Below are 15,182 nucleotides of genomic sequence, written 5' to 3'. Positions count from 1 at the left end.
CATGCACTATCTCTGTCTCACGGCAACTGTGATTGGATGAAGTTCTAAGGGGTCAGGCACGGTAATTACACAGGGATGTCTGCTCAATGACCGTGTAAGGTCCAATAAAGCGACTAATGAATTTGTCACATAAGCTGGAAATGCACAAGTGATGACGCACAAGTGGTGATGATATGCAAAGATGACAAAGAGTGATTCATTTTTCATGCTCGCACCCCTTCCAGCTTGGTCTTCTCACTGTTGTGTGTAATAAATAAAAAAATGCAGGAAGAAGTGGCCTTGGAAAGTCAACGCTCATCAACACCCTCTTCAAAGCGAACATCAGCCGGAGATCGTGCACGAAAAAAGGATCCGAAGGAACAGAGCCGGCCCCCTACATCATTCCCAAGACAACCGAAGTCAAATCAGTGAGCCACGGTGAGTGATTGACTCTATGCTCTTATGAACTCAGCAGCCTGGCAAGCGGGATGTGCGTATCTCAGGCAAGCATATTTAACTGGGACCCATGATAATAATTTATGGGGTTTACACGCCAAAATCACAATATGATTATAAGGCATGCCGTAGAGGAAGACTCCGGATTAGTTTTGACTACCTGGGGTTCTTTAAAGTTGATTGCTCTTGAATTTAGCCCCCATTGAAATGCATCGGCTGTGGCTGGGAATCAAATGCACACCCTTGAGATTGAGGCCTATAACCACTTTACTGTAAGATCTCGAGCAAGTGCCCCTCCTTTGCTGAAGGACAATCCGACATGATTTGGAGCAGGCCCTTGCTCAGTCATGGAACAAAATTCAAGATGGCAGCGGAAGAGCTGCTAAGAGAAAAGAATGCACACCCGTGCTTCTTACGAAATGCTTTATTTAATACGCATGTATTCCCTGTATTCATTCGCCCTCGTCGGGCGAATAAAAAAATAACACTGAATGAAACAGTCAAAATGATGGGAGGGTAGAAGAGGCCACATATTTGAAATCTCCCGAAGAAGGGAGGCGGCGCTTGCTCGGGATTTTATTTGTAGTACGATTCCATTACCACTTGTAACCACCTGCTAACAATAGAAAAAGCTAGGAATAATACCCACTACTATTACAACTGAGCTACAGACAATGAAAATGCCATGTCTTATTGTAGGGAGTTGCGTTGTTGTGAGGTATGGTTCATGCCCATGTGCTTAAAACAGGCACATTCATTTTGATCATGTTACTATTTAATCGTCTTTTGTAATTGTGCTTGCTGATAGGAAACGGCTAGGCATAGCACCAATTATTTTCATCCCCACAATGACAAAAAATGTAGCATTTAGAGTGAGCAGTGTCCTCTTGAACTTCACTGCAGGCAAAAAACCTGCTTAACTAGAAACATATTGCATACACTTTTTTGTATAGTGACCACATCAAGACCAGTGTGGGGAACAGAAAAATGTGCTATTACTACTGTCACCTTCAGACCTGTGCTTGACATGAACCAACCAAGATCTCTGACTGACACGAACAGAGGTTTGCTCAAGATGATGCTCAAGAAACATTCCTTGATTCCTGAACTGTTCACAACTCATTAGGGAGCTTTAGCTGAGGCCGGCTCAAAGGAGGTCTTCTCTCATTGCCAAGGCGATTCCAGGTAATGCAACTAGTGTCCCTATCCCTAGGAGGCACACATACAGAGCTAAAATCTGCAATTGCACTAGCAAACACTTGAGGCATGCATTAGTTGTAGTAGGCAGTGCCGATACCAAGGTTCATTTGTACAGACTGCACAACCTCTTCCCATCTTCGACTTCCTGCGCACGTGTATGCGTCCCGGTCCTGTTCACACCATACTTAATCATGAATTCATAATGAGCCCTTAAATTGGTTTTCCTACTATGAAAGCAAACATAATGGTGATCCATTGTTGTACCTGTCAGCCAATCTTCCTAGAAGCGGAAATAGTAAGCTAGCATAAGGACAAACACGTGTGCGAGATAGTAGAAGCTGAAACGATTCAGAGGTCAGGCGATCAATGTGTTAGTTTGGCATCTATCATGTTATCTAATAAAGAATTACAGTCCTTGCGATCAGTGCTGCCAAGTTGATGGGAAGTGTTTATCTGCTTTTGACATGCACAGTGAAGTGGCCGATTCCTTACGTGCGTGAAAAAACGGCTCTAATAAATTGCTGTAAGTCAGCGCTGTCATGTGTTCTCTTTCTGTGTTCTGGTCATTTACGTACGCTGTTTGATTTATACTGACACATACTCAGCTGTGAGCAATGATGTTTTTGCATCATGTCTGTTGTGTTCCGAATTTTTTCACTTCTTACTATATCCGCAGCATGTTTGTTCCATTCAACTTACGTGCTAAAATTAAACACTTGTCTTACATGAATGCTTCGACCTCATGCCTGACAATTAAGACTATCCTTGCCTACTCAGTGTCATGGCTACAAAGCTAAAGCAAATTGTAAGCTCTCACGCAGTATTCAGTTCTGGTGTACTAACATTTACATTTAATCTGTGATCGTACTGCAGTGATTGAAGAGAAGGGCACACGGCTTCGGCTGACTGTCACAGACACGCCAGGCTTTGGTGACCAGATTAACAACGAGAACTGGTAAGTGTGGCCATCTAAGCATTTGCATAATTGCTTCAATAATTATTGGACAAGTCAAATGTAAGCGCACCAATGAGCAGACAAGAGGAGTTGCTTCGCAATGCCACAGCACAAACTATAAAATGTTATACCTAAGCGATCAAATATAAAGCTAACGAAGTGTTGAAGCTAACCTTTTGTGTTGTGATCCATGCACAAAGTGCTGTGCAAAGGTTAACGCATCGAGCGTGCCATTCTGTCTACATACATGGACTACATGCGTCACATTGCTGTATTGCTGCCATGACATGTATCTCTTCTTTTTTGAGCATTCCTTGTTATTTTTCATTTATGTAATTTTCATAGCTGCATAGTTAACATGTTTTTGTAATTTGGGTGCATTTTTTATGATTATTACAATGTACGCAAGGGCCGTGCCTTTCTTGCCATTCGTCTTCTTGTGAAGAAGCAACATGCTACTTTCTTTACACTTCAATTACTTGTGCTTTTCACATTTCTTGGACTGTTCAATTTATTGTTTTGCAACTGTTTGTTTTGTTTTGTTTCCCAATTTGGTATGGTTATATAGATATGTTTTACATAGTGCTTCCCTTACTCAATGTTCTCGTGGGGCCTCTAAAGTATCTTGAAATAAAATAAAATAAAACATTTATAGCACATTAAATAACTGTGCTTACACATCATACAAACAGCATCTAAAAGGGTACATTGAACTAACAGTTAATAAATATTCTAAAAGAAGCAGTCAGTGCTTGTCTCTCATATTATGCATTGTGACAAGAGGCAGTTAATGTCTAGTGTGGACACAAAAACTAGTGATCAAGGGACTTTCAACAAAAAGGGCGTTTGCTGTGTTCTCATGAAGTGCTCATTTTTCCTGACTGAGTATAAGATGTCATGTGCTTGCTGTTGCAGCTTCCCGGGGTGTGTAGACTTGTTACCGGCCAAACTTAATGACTTAATTATAACTGTCACAGATATACTAAATTAGATGGTGTGTTGGTTGAACAATGCCGGTACTGCCATACAAGGCTAACCTCTAACATTGCACAAACTAGTAATGCACTTATTTATCTCTTTACTCACTTTGCTGAAATAAACCAACTGACCAGTTGACTAACCAGCTGGCTGACAAACTAAGCTCATTGACTGACTAGATTTCTAACTTGTTAACTATTTAACTGACCAACTAACCAACTAATTGACCAACTACCTTGCTGATTGATTAACTAGCTGGATGACTCGTCAGCTAACAAGCTGACTTGTCAGAATTTTAGCTAACTCACCAAGCATTTGATTGACTGACTGACTACATAGCTTGCTAATTGATTAATTAGCTACTTACTGGCTAGCTGACTGAGTAGCTAGCTAGATGTCACACTAGCCGGTTAAATGATTAATTGGTCAACTAGCCAGCTAATTTACCAACCAACTAGCTCGATCACTTGGCTATTAATAAAACTGCTGACTGACAAACTATTTAGCTAGCTAACAAAGTCAATCGTCCGACTACCTGGCCAATTAGCTTGGTAACTGATCTACTAAATAGCTGACTGAGTGACAGGCTCATTAATTGGCTGATAACCCACACCAATTACTGTTAAAGGGACACTAAAGAGAAGAATGATCCTTCTTATATAAATAAATTACTCTTACACAGTGCCAAAATCACCACGCTTGCCGTGCGATGATGTTTGGTAAGCGAGAAAACGTGCAAAAATAAAATGCGGATGGCGACACCCCCTTGACATTCCCACACCGAATATCATACCATCATAGGTTTTAATGGCATCTACTAGGTCCTACATTGTTCCTAATCAGTAAAAATGAAGTACATTGTCCTCTGAGGGGGCTATAAACTTAACATATCAATTTTCAGCAAATTTTGTTCAGTCAATGTCACCAAAATATGAAAAATACACCTCGAGATCCATGACGTCACGTAAAGATTTCGGTGTGAAATATAAACATGAAACTCTAACCTCGATTTTCTCCTCTATTGATAAACCTTTGTTGGTGAAATCAACAACATTAGAGTTTTCGTAGTACCATTTATCAATCTAAACCGATTAATTGTTTCACTTCAGTGTCCCTTTAATGTGTCACCCCCTTCTTGCCTCCACAGCTGGCTGCCCATTCTGGAGTACATCAATGAGCAGTACGAGAAGTACCTCAGCGAAGAGCAGAGTGTCACACGGAAGAAGCACATCCCAGACACGCGCGTCCACTGCTGCCTCTATTTCGTGCCCCCTACAGGACATGCGTGAGTGTACAAAAAACAGCGGAAAATAATGTTCAAGAAATATCCTTTTCTTATATTTAGGCAACGTTGAAATATCAATTTCAGCTCGGAGACCACTGTGCAGTGGAACCCAAACGAAAAAAGTTCCATTTCCAGCTGGATTATTAAACCGGAGATCTTTCCAGCTGGAGAGAGTTATGGTTCAATAATTCAGCTTGAAGTGGATGAATACCCAGCTGGAACTTTGACTGTTCCAGGCTGGAGTTCGGCCATATTCCAGCAACTGCGAGCTGTAAAGGTTCAATAATCCAGCTGTAAATTGAACTTTGTTTTCATCTGGGAACACTGTTATACCGAAGTTGCGTTTGACAAGGAAATACCTCTGTTACCTTTGATGTACATTATAAGCACTTGTACATTACGTGCTTATTATATTGGCGATAAAGATTTTTATGTTACTTATACTTCGTTATATCCAGCAGTTCACAATATCAGTGTTCAACACTAGCGGTATGCGCAGACCTTAACAGCAAATAAGGCTTCCAGCACTAAACAATATTGATGCATGACAACTATACAAGAACTGTAGTAAAAGCTATTACTCTGTTTTGACCTTTTAGTGGCCTGCAGGTGTATACCTGCCAGTCCAACATACATGTCATTCATCGTGGACTACCGCCATAAATGGAAAAGGTGCAAGAAATATGTAAAATGTTCAGTGAGCACATGATATGGAGAACTAATGAGCATAAGGAGGTGCAATTTTGCTTGCCTAATAGTGTATCAAGTAGACACAAATAAAATGTCTGAGAGTGCTTAAGTCCAAGAAGAGATACAAGGAAGTAGTGTCTTAATAAAATATGTAGTGTACTATGCTGTATACCTGTTATGTTGTCTTTTCAGTTATGTTGTACCCATGTCACTGCAATACAAAACATTAATAATGGAACGGCCTTTATAACAATGTACCTTTTTCTTTTGCAGCCTGACGCCTCTGGACATCGAGTTCATGAAGAGGCTCGATAAATGCGTCAATATCGTTCCAGTCATAGCCAAGGCGGACACACTGACCCTTGAAGAGCGGAGCAGCTTCAAGCAGAGAGTGAGCCAACGTTTTTTTAAAAACTGTGCACAATTAACACAATTTAATTCAATGTTTTCATCTTTATTTGACAAGACAGAGGAATGCCATCTCCCGTGGTTTGAAAGACGTTCTCGTTCCTGCCAGATAACGTAATGAAGACCTTGCGTAGTACACTCAAACCTCATTATAACAGTCACATCTGCCACTAACTTCGTTATATCCGAAAATTCGTTATAAACGTTTACTTGTAACACTGTATCTATGACAAGACTATTATTCATTTACTTCGTTATAACCGGTAATTCGTTATATCCGAGTTCGTTATATCGAGGTTTGAGTGTAGTTGCCTCGAAAGACTTTATTAGTTTACACCTGAAATTCATAATGCGTAAGAATGCGTAGTTCCTGAACGGGCAACATTTGAATGCTTCTTGAAGCAGTAATATGTTTGAAATGTGCTTTAGCACGATTGTCACACAATGTGAGATTAATCGATTGCTGGAAATGCAGTTGAAACTCTATTTAACAAAGTGATGAGGGCGCTCAAATTATTTAGTTAAATCAGGAAACTCGTAAAATCGAGAAAGGGATTTTTCGGTTCTTCGAAATCTAACGTAATGTAGCGTCACCTGAAAGCTACCGTGGCATTTTATTTGCCAATAATACACGCCTGCGCATGTGAAAAGTCCATGAGGGCAACCCGAGCATGAATTCCTCCTACGTTCGGGTGATAGAGGTGAAGTAGACGGTCACTTGAAGCTACGACAAGCTGTCGATATTCAAAGACAAGCAGAACGAATGAAGTTAATGTGCGCGCAGGCAGAGCAAGGAAGTTCCAAGGACACGGATCACTGGCATCTGTCGCATAAACGATTTAATAACGAAAGCAACCACCATGTTCCTGCGAGTGTATTTGCAGGGCAAACCACTACTGCGCAGCGTCATTTGATAAGTAAAAGCGTTACCAACTGTGGCATACAGAATAAAACTAGTGCCATGACAAGGGTGGCCAGCTGTTTTAACGCAATAGCGTTACAGCGCACGTCCGAAGAAAAGCCATCCGAGTGAAAATTGAAAAGAAATCACTGCATATTCTTGCTCTTTATTTCCAGAAAAACTTCGTTCACTCAAATTCAGTGCCACGAAAGCTTTGTTAATTCCAAATAATGAACACGTTGAACTCTGTGGGTGCCTGCCGGGGAACAGAAATTTCTTTGTTAGATCGCGAATTTCGTAAAATGAGGTTTCGTTAGATTGAGTTTTAACTGTACACAGAAAACATGTAGCCTGTGTGCAATAAAAACATTTATAATAAATAATACAACATAGTTACATAAATCTATAACGTTTCTAGCCAAATGTCAAAGTACTATAAATAACTGTTTATAACGATGACTGGATATGAAAAATTACCTATTTTAATGTCGAATATGAGTTCATTACAATAAAGTTCCGCTGTACCTGGGAAATTACTGGGTGTTACCCAAACACGGAGAAACCCTGAACCAGATGGCACACTGTATTGAAGGAACATTAAGATGTTCAGTCATTCTCATTTAGTGTTATTTAATTTGACAGTTGAAACAAAATGGAGGTATGAACTTCTTTCCACATGTTAAAAAAAGAGCGATGCCAAAAGACAGTACATTTTTAGTGAAATTTGGCATATAGTACATCCGCCAAGTGTAATAATGTGCTGCGAATTCACTAACATAACCTATTGCAGTGGGCATCAAAAGGAGTGGGATGTGTCTAGGACTGACATGTTCGGTGCCAGCAGCAAAAAAGTTGATTTTCTCGCATTTTTCAGGAAACCACAAAATAACCGTTACCGTTTGTTTTGATTTCAGATCCGAGAAGACCTGCAAAAGAACGGCATCAGTGTGTACCCAGTGCAAGAATTCGAAGACGACCCCGAGGAAACTGTTCTTAACAATAAGATCAGGGTGAGCTGTAGTTGCAAATTCAATACCTCAAAGAGTACAATGTAATTTGTATCTATCACAATGAAGATTCAGCTGTTACACAAGATGCACTACAGTCACAGCATGTTGCGGATTAAAGCTTCTAGCTGGAAGAGCAAAAATGCAGCTGCTTGAAACTTCTGAATAAGTCAGGATATATGTAACCCTCATGTTATTTTTTCATGAATAACTAATTCGTCACATGGTAAAATGATGTAGTGCAAATAGGTTTTTGTGTCAATAATGTATGACCGTCACGTTCACTGGAGCTGTCATGGCATTTTCAATCACCAGGCTATATTGAATTCAGTTTATTCAGTTCACTTCACTGAGTCAAAAATTTGCCCAGGCATGCCTGGGTTGAAAGGACTGAAATTAGTGGGCCACATACCATGTCTGGCAACAGCCATTGTTAAATTGTGTGATGTGCATGTAGTATGTGTATTTTCTGAATAGGCAACATCTGAATGCGTTTCGAAGCATTATAGTGTTTGGACTGCCTTAGCACAATGCCATACAACACCGGGTTAACATGAACTGGGCTTTTCAGTTCAAATACTAGTCTTGCTTCTATAATTCACTCTTCAGAGCCTGTTAAGTGCAGAAAGCTGCAGATTGTCTCAGTGCATTCCCCTATTTTTGTAATATTTAAACCACAGATGAGAACAGAAACACCAGAAAGTGTGAAGTGTGCTGTGGACTATTTCGAAATAAATTCAGGAAACAGCTGCAAATAACTGCTATGAAGTACAAACAAATAGTTCCTACATTCGTTTTAACCACTTATGTGTTATAGACCGATATTGGCATAAAACGAAGTATGTTTTCTTCATTACTTCCGATGGTTTGTTGCATATATGTTTGTTATGCTGAAGTCTTACTGCTATTGCGTTCCAATTCAATGACATCAAATCACATCACGTGAAAACACTCAAAGTGATAATATGCACCCTGATTGTAGTATTAGTATAGAGTCACGATTAAAACTGTATGTAAAGGTCAAATAATTTTAAAGACGACCACTCCTCCCTTGGCAGGCCTCTATTCCATTTGCTGTTGTGGGCAGCGACAAGCAGCACACGGTGAACGGTCGCACAGTCTACGGCCGCCAGACACAGTGGGGACTCGTCGAAGTGGAGAACAGACACCACTGCGAGTTTCCTGACCTCAGGGATATGCTTATTAGGTGAGTGACGTACCATAAGGGTCACTCAGGGTTCACTAAGGGTAACTACACCTGATATTGAGAAACTTGTCTCTACTTGAGGTCACGACTTCAAGCCCAGCTCAAGTAATGTCCGACAATATGAATGTGCGCAAGACGATAATTGCATTTCTTTGGCCACGTTCACGTGAGGCGTTATAACATCAGGTGTTGAAATCAAGTCATGGCTTCAAGCTAAGGCATATGGGTCACTGAGGGTCACTAACGCCTGCATTCAGAAATTAGCCTTAACTTAGAAGTTGTGACATCAAGTCCATCTTACGTAACGCCCGATGTCGTGAGCATGCCCATGACGCTAGTTGCATTTCTTTAGCCACGTTTAGGTCGGGCGTTACGACGACATCGGGCGCTCAAGCCAAGTCATGACTTCAAGCTAAGGCACCTTTCTGGACATGGAAATAGGGGTCCACAAGGGTCACAACAGTACTGCCACTAATGTTGACCGAAGGAACATGGTGCGAAAAATTTGGATGTGAACATAGGGAACAGACGAGGATAAATGCTATGTCTGTGGCCAGATGTTTTGCCCTTAGTTCTTCCAGTCGACATGACAGACCTGCAGTCAATGTAAGTTCAAACTAAAATTCAGCCCTCAGAAGCATTATCCGGAAATCAAAGTATGCACTGTCCAGGATTACAGAATAATTTCAACCACAACAGTTCTTGAAATTGTGTAACGACGTTTGACACACATCCTGCACAGGTTTGCTTTTGTTTGCTCCCCACCTTTACGGAGAATGAGGTGTGGTGTGGTTGAATTCACTCTATACGTGGCAACTAAACTGACCGTCTAGCCCGTCCGACAACAGGCACTTCACAGACTGGGAACGAATATGCTGCCCTCAGTTTCAACATCACCGAGCAGCTTGCTAAATTCGTTATTCATCTGTTGTCTCTTTGCAAGCCACCGTGAGATTTTGATAAAATTATCTTGTTTCTTTCTGGCAGGACTCATATGCAAGATCTCGTTGAAGTGACCAAGACGGTTCACTACGAGAACTTCCGCCACGAGAGGCTACAAGCGCGTCACGGCCACATTAACGGACATGGCATCAACATTGTGAACCTGAACGAAAGTAGCCTCTGAGACGCGTGCAAACGATTGTCAAATTTTTTGTCCTCCGCCTATATATTTTACTTGCTGCTGACCTCCAAGCATGCTCTGGGTTTGTTTGCTTGCAGACACGTGAACACCGCTTTCACATCTTCATCTTTCGAGGTCGACTCTGTCATTCGAAAACGCGAAGCCTGTATTCCGCGCTAAATGCTCCACTATGCGATTCGGCGGCATTTTATAAGGTGCGACGCAAGAGCGCAATCTGGCATTTCATGCGTGACAAAACTGTGACAAAGGACCAGAGTTCGGCGAGCGTTTGAGCACGTGATGGATACCCGTTCGGACGAGATGAAGCAATGACGAAAAGCGAATGAACATGGATACAAGCAAAGAAAAAAAACCCCTCGAACTTTACTACGCATTGCCAAAACAAGAAGGGCACTCCTCTCAGAGTTATTTTATTAATATCGCACATATCACAGCGCAGTATCCCACTTAACATCATTTTGGAGAATCCCCTCAATCTCTTGGTAAGGTCACAGCAATTGTGTCTTTTAATGTGAAGGTGTGTAGACATCGTTGTCATGGATGTCGTGTGTGTAGTAGTTATGCTAGATAGGTGAAGCTATAGGAACCGACGTGTCATGCTAATTATGAAGCATCTCATTTATTTGTTCGAGTCTTTTAAAAAAAACTAACTGGTTTACGTTTAAGCCTCGGAGATTTGCACATTTTAAAGAGACTTCTACACTGCAACGCTCGTGTAGAACCCGCCTTGAAAACTTCGCAAGATCTCACGAAAATGAGCAGATTTTCTAGCACTGCCGTACATTTGACATTTGAAGAATACTGTCAAGTCGAAGCTCGTTCGAAGAATGCTACGGTTGTAGTTTTACCTATTACCTCCACTGCCACGTCAAATAGCCAATCCCATTGCCACGTTCATAAGTTGGACAACATATTTCAAGCTTTCCATGTGCCGTGGCAAGAATTGCAGGTGCAGGAGTTGATAGTTTGGCGACGAATGCGTCTTGTGCTGTGCCAAAGAGACAGCACTTCGTTAGCTCTCATGCGTTTGGTGAAAAGAGACCGAAAGTGCTTAACGACGTTTAAAAGTGAAAATGGCTGCCAAGCTTCCATTCTTTCGGTGAGAAGTACGAGACTACGCTATCTTGCTGAATGAATGCAAACGAGACGTGGGTCTTCTAGTCATAGCATAAGATATCGCGAGACAAACGCGACACACATGGAGTCACTGTCTGTTGTAGTTTTGTCTTCAGGACGGGTTCAGCAACTGCCTACTTTAGAACTTGCAAGAACTTTAAGTGAAGCGCATGTAGGACCAGCAGTGATGTGATGCAGGCTGTCGGCCCTTCGCCACAGCCGCTGAAAATGTCGAGTTGCACGATTACAGAGTGATGTGGTGAAGAATAAGACTACCGGGTTTCCAGACTGTTTGGCATGCACTCCAACTAAAAAAAAAAAAAGAGACAGAACTAGTTAGAAAGTGCAGAATCTGTAATGCTGATTGTGTGTGTCCTGCGAATTTATCTATTATATGGCAACCTTTTGCAACATTTCTCGCATGCAGCCACCCATACTGCTGTTCATACTGTAAACGCTTTCTTTCTCACGAGCTGATGTACACAGAGCAGACTTTAGTTTTTTAGTCTAAAAATTCCTAGGTTTAAATTTTAAATACAGTGTTTTCTTATTTAACACTTGAAGCTGCAGGGCGTGCCCTGGTGCTTAAGGCCGGGTAAGCAACTCCCTGACACCGAGGGACAAGGAATGTGTTTGTTAATATTTTAGATTGCCAATTAGGCTAAGCAGCACAAACCTTGATCAGTAAACACAGATGGATGACTACCAAGTAATGTTGGATGCAGATAGGACAGAATGTCAGGCCAGTTGGTTTGTTTTATCAATAACTTGCGGTGCAAAATAATGCTACAGAGTGAGAAAAATGTGCCAACAGTGGAAACTTTTTTTTTGCATGCATGCAGTTTGATTGCTGGCACTGCTTGTACATTTACGTCTCACAATGTTCCATTGTCATGCATCATAGGTCACAATAAATGCTGATACAATTAGTTTCTATGGCTTGAAATGTTAGGTTCATATAGTATATAGGTGTTAAGCACAACAAAAATGCATGCCTAGTCCATAATGGACTTCACGGTTCTATTGTGTGCATGTTTTACACGCCCAACCTATCAAAACACTAATTCTCACAGACTTGCTCAGCATTTCTGTCATTATAAGCTTTATTTCTGCCCATGACTTGTCGATGTGCCTGTGAGGCGATCTTACCAGCACAAGCTGTCGCACAGTAAAGGAGCTCATTTGTGTGATCGTGCTTGTACCAGCTGCGATTCCAGTGCTTTGTTATCGTGAAACAAATCGTAATCATTGTACGTAGAACAGTCGTATGGTTATGCTGACCTCATGTTAAGTGCAGTGCTATTTCTGAAATTCATGAACTCATAAGTAAAAGTTTGTCTTCCCTCTGTCACGTCTTAGCAATTCCAAGCTAGTGCTGTCATGATACCTCTCTATAAAGTGATACCACTAAAAAAGGAGTACTAAGGGTAATTACATAGTCTAGCACGAATGGCATATTACGCATCTGTATATGTTATTGGTGTTTTTTTGTCTTGTGCCAAGAGACGACTTACCAACAGATAACCTGAGACACTATGACTTTTTTTTTACTTGCTCAAGAAAATGAGAGAAACACTGTACAAAAGTCGGCACAAATTTTAGATGCTATGTTGGTAACAGCTGCTTTCTAATTTAGGCGGTGCCTATCAGAGGGCACTACTTTCACAGAGGGCAGTACATTAATTCCATATTGGCGACCTAAAGTAACTCCTCTTAAAGGGAGTTATTGCATACACTCCCTAAAGGGAGGCCTAAAATAACTCCTATGAAGGGGAGTTATGGTATAGGTTCTCTAAAGGGAGCATACACACTAACGGAAGGCACAGATGCAGTACTGCAAGATTATATGTTGTATAGTTAGCCGTACAATGTTATATTTTATGTTCTGATAAAAGGCGCTCTTAATTTATTTCACCATTTGTTATTTGTTCAGAGACGAACTGTTTATTTAAAGGGTCTACACCGTTGGGGAGGGTGTTCATTTGGTCCTGCATTTTACTAGCATTGCCACAGCTATCTTCAATGTATGTCACTTTGTTTTCAAAAACTCTGTTCTCAGTAATAACACATTTATACTTCTTTCAGGAGAGTAACTAATCCAGCGTGATCCAGTTTATGCCTTTACTGTTCCCTCAACTACGTGATCTCTTCCAAAATAATGAAAGCGTCATTCATAAAGTGCTGCAGCATGAAAAGGTATAATGCCACACACAGTGATGACTTAGAACAGTCGTGTTACCCGAAAACCGTCGAACGGCGTTACGGAAACAACACAGCTATATTTTTCACTAGGAAGAATTTTATGAAGGTGAAGAAGACTTATTTTTATGCAGCATGTGCATGTGTATATGTGTGCGAGTATTGAAAAAAAAAATGTCTAAATAAACTAATCTGCAAAGTAACTTGCCGTATTTGTGACTTTCACCTCACCACAACACTCACTCATTTCTTAAGCACTCTGTCATAATCACGACTACTTGTAATGTCAGAAGGCCAGCCACTATGATCAGGTTCGATGGCTGCGTCTAGCAGTACAAGTTAAATGGGAATGCTCAAGTATGGATTTCCAACATTGATAACAGTGGTGCCAGCTGTTGTGACAGTGGGTAGCAACATGTAAACTGCTCCGCTGTGCTGTTAACAAATGCTTCACTCATTGTTTCCTGTTCAAAATTAAAGCCAAATATGCCATGCCACCATTACAGAGTACTGGGGGGGCCCAGGCAACACATTCGCTCTGTAATTACCCTGTCCTGCGAATCTACTAGCTGCACAACCATCTTGCATGCACACTACAGAGTTGTCACTCTATACTAATAAAACATGTTGTTGGGCTAGTAGCTTCATACTGTGCAAAAGGTAATAATGCAATGTAAGGCGAAGAAACAAGAGGTACAGGAAAGACTCTCTTTCCTGAAACTCGTTTATTAACTTTGTGTTGCGTTCTTACCTTTTGCCCTCTATATCAAGTTTTTATCGAGCGCAGTGTGTCAAGGTCAATGCAGTAGGCCAAAGATTGAAATAGCTTAAGTGCATGTGTAAGCTGCACACTTGCAGCACAGTGGAGGTGTGACGCAATCCCAAATCGAAGTCTCCAACTACAGCAGACTCTCAGTAAGTGGAAATCTCTTAAACGGAACTGCTGCTTAAATGGAACTGACTCTATCATGATTGGTTTCGTACTTGAATTCTGCAACCCTGTTCGCCTCCTGGTAAACCGAACTCCTGTTAAACAGAACACATTTTCCTGGTCCCTTCAGGTTCCGTTTAACGAGAGTCTACCTTACTATACTCCGTTTCACACATCAGGTGCAATGCTGTCGGAAGCTGTGCAAGAAGTTCGGTCAGCAAAATGTATAACTCTGCACGTCTCGTGGCCGGTTTTCGCCGTCGTAAGCGCTCGCACGAGCCTTCGCATAACGTGTCGCAACGGCCTGCAAATGAAATATCGAAAAATGAAAACAACAAGGCGCTAAGCTATCCAGCAATATAATGACAGCCCTATAACGGGGTTTGTTTATTTTCAAGGCACTAATGTGTTCAAAAATAATATGAAATGCTTACTAGCGTAAAACGAGGCAGGGACGAGAGAAAGAAACACGGGACCATGCTAGACTAGCATGGTCCAGTGTTTCTTCTTCTCATCCCCATCTCTTCCTACGCTAGTAGCCATGTCATATTATTCTCGATACCAACTAGCCCAACTTTCCGCCTTAACTAGCATTTTCATTTATGACTCAGCCTCTAAATGAAACGAGAAATCTATTCTAGGTGGTAAACGATCAAACTATTTCCTAATGCGAACGCATCTACTGCAAGAAGTCTTGCTAGCCTTCACAGCGTTGTACCCGATGTG

General features: G+C 41.3%; 1 protein-coding gene across 1 annotated transcript in view; it reads left to right on the top strand.

Moving 5' to 3' along the window:
* LOC119400111 (neuronal-specific septin-3) overlaps nucleotides 1-13,679 on the top strand; it is a 121,777-nt gene extending 108,098 nt beyond the window's left edge. The window contains exons 5-11 of the mRNA XM_037667056.2: nucleotides 268-417; nucleotides 2,509-2,590; nucleotides 4,716-4,853; nucleotides 5,817-5,934; nucleotides 7,767-7,862; nucleotides 8,918-9,066; nucleotides 10,054-13,679. Of these exons, the coding sequence (XP_037522984.2) occupies nucleotides 268-417; nucleotides 2,509-2,590; nucleotides 4,716-4,853; nucleotides 5,817-5,934; nucleotides 7,767-7,862; nucleotides 8,918-9,066; nucleotides 10,054-10,192 (872 nt within the window). The 3' untranslated portion in view covers nucleotides 10,193-13,679. The remainder of the gene's footprint in view (nucleotides 1-267; nucleotides 418-2,508; nucleotides 2,591-4,715; nucleotides 4,854-5,816; nucleotides 5,935-7,766; nucleotides 7,863-8,917; nucleotides 9,067-10,053) is intronic.
* Nucleotides 13,680-15,182: the final 1,503 nt, after the last annotated feature.

The sequence above is a fragment of the Rhipicephalus sanguineus genome, chromosome 7 (assembly GCF_013339695.2).
Source record: "Rhipicephalus sanguineus isolate Rsan-2018 chromosome 7, BIME_Rsan_1.4, whole genome shotgun sequence".
NCBI classification, from domain to species: Eukaryota; Metazoa; Arthropoda; class Arachnida; order Ixodida; family Ixodidae; genus Rhipicephalus; species Rhipicephalus sanguineus.
This window is presented reverse-complemented; position numbering and strand designations above follow the sequence as displayed.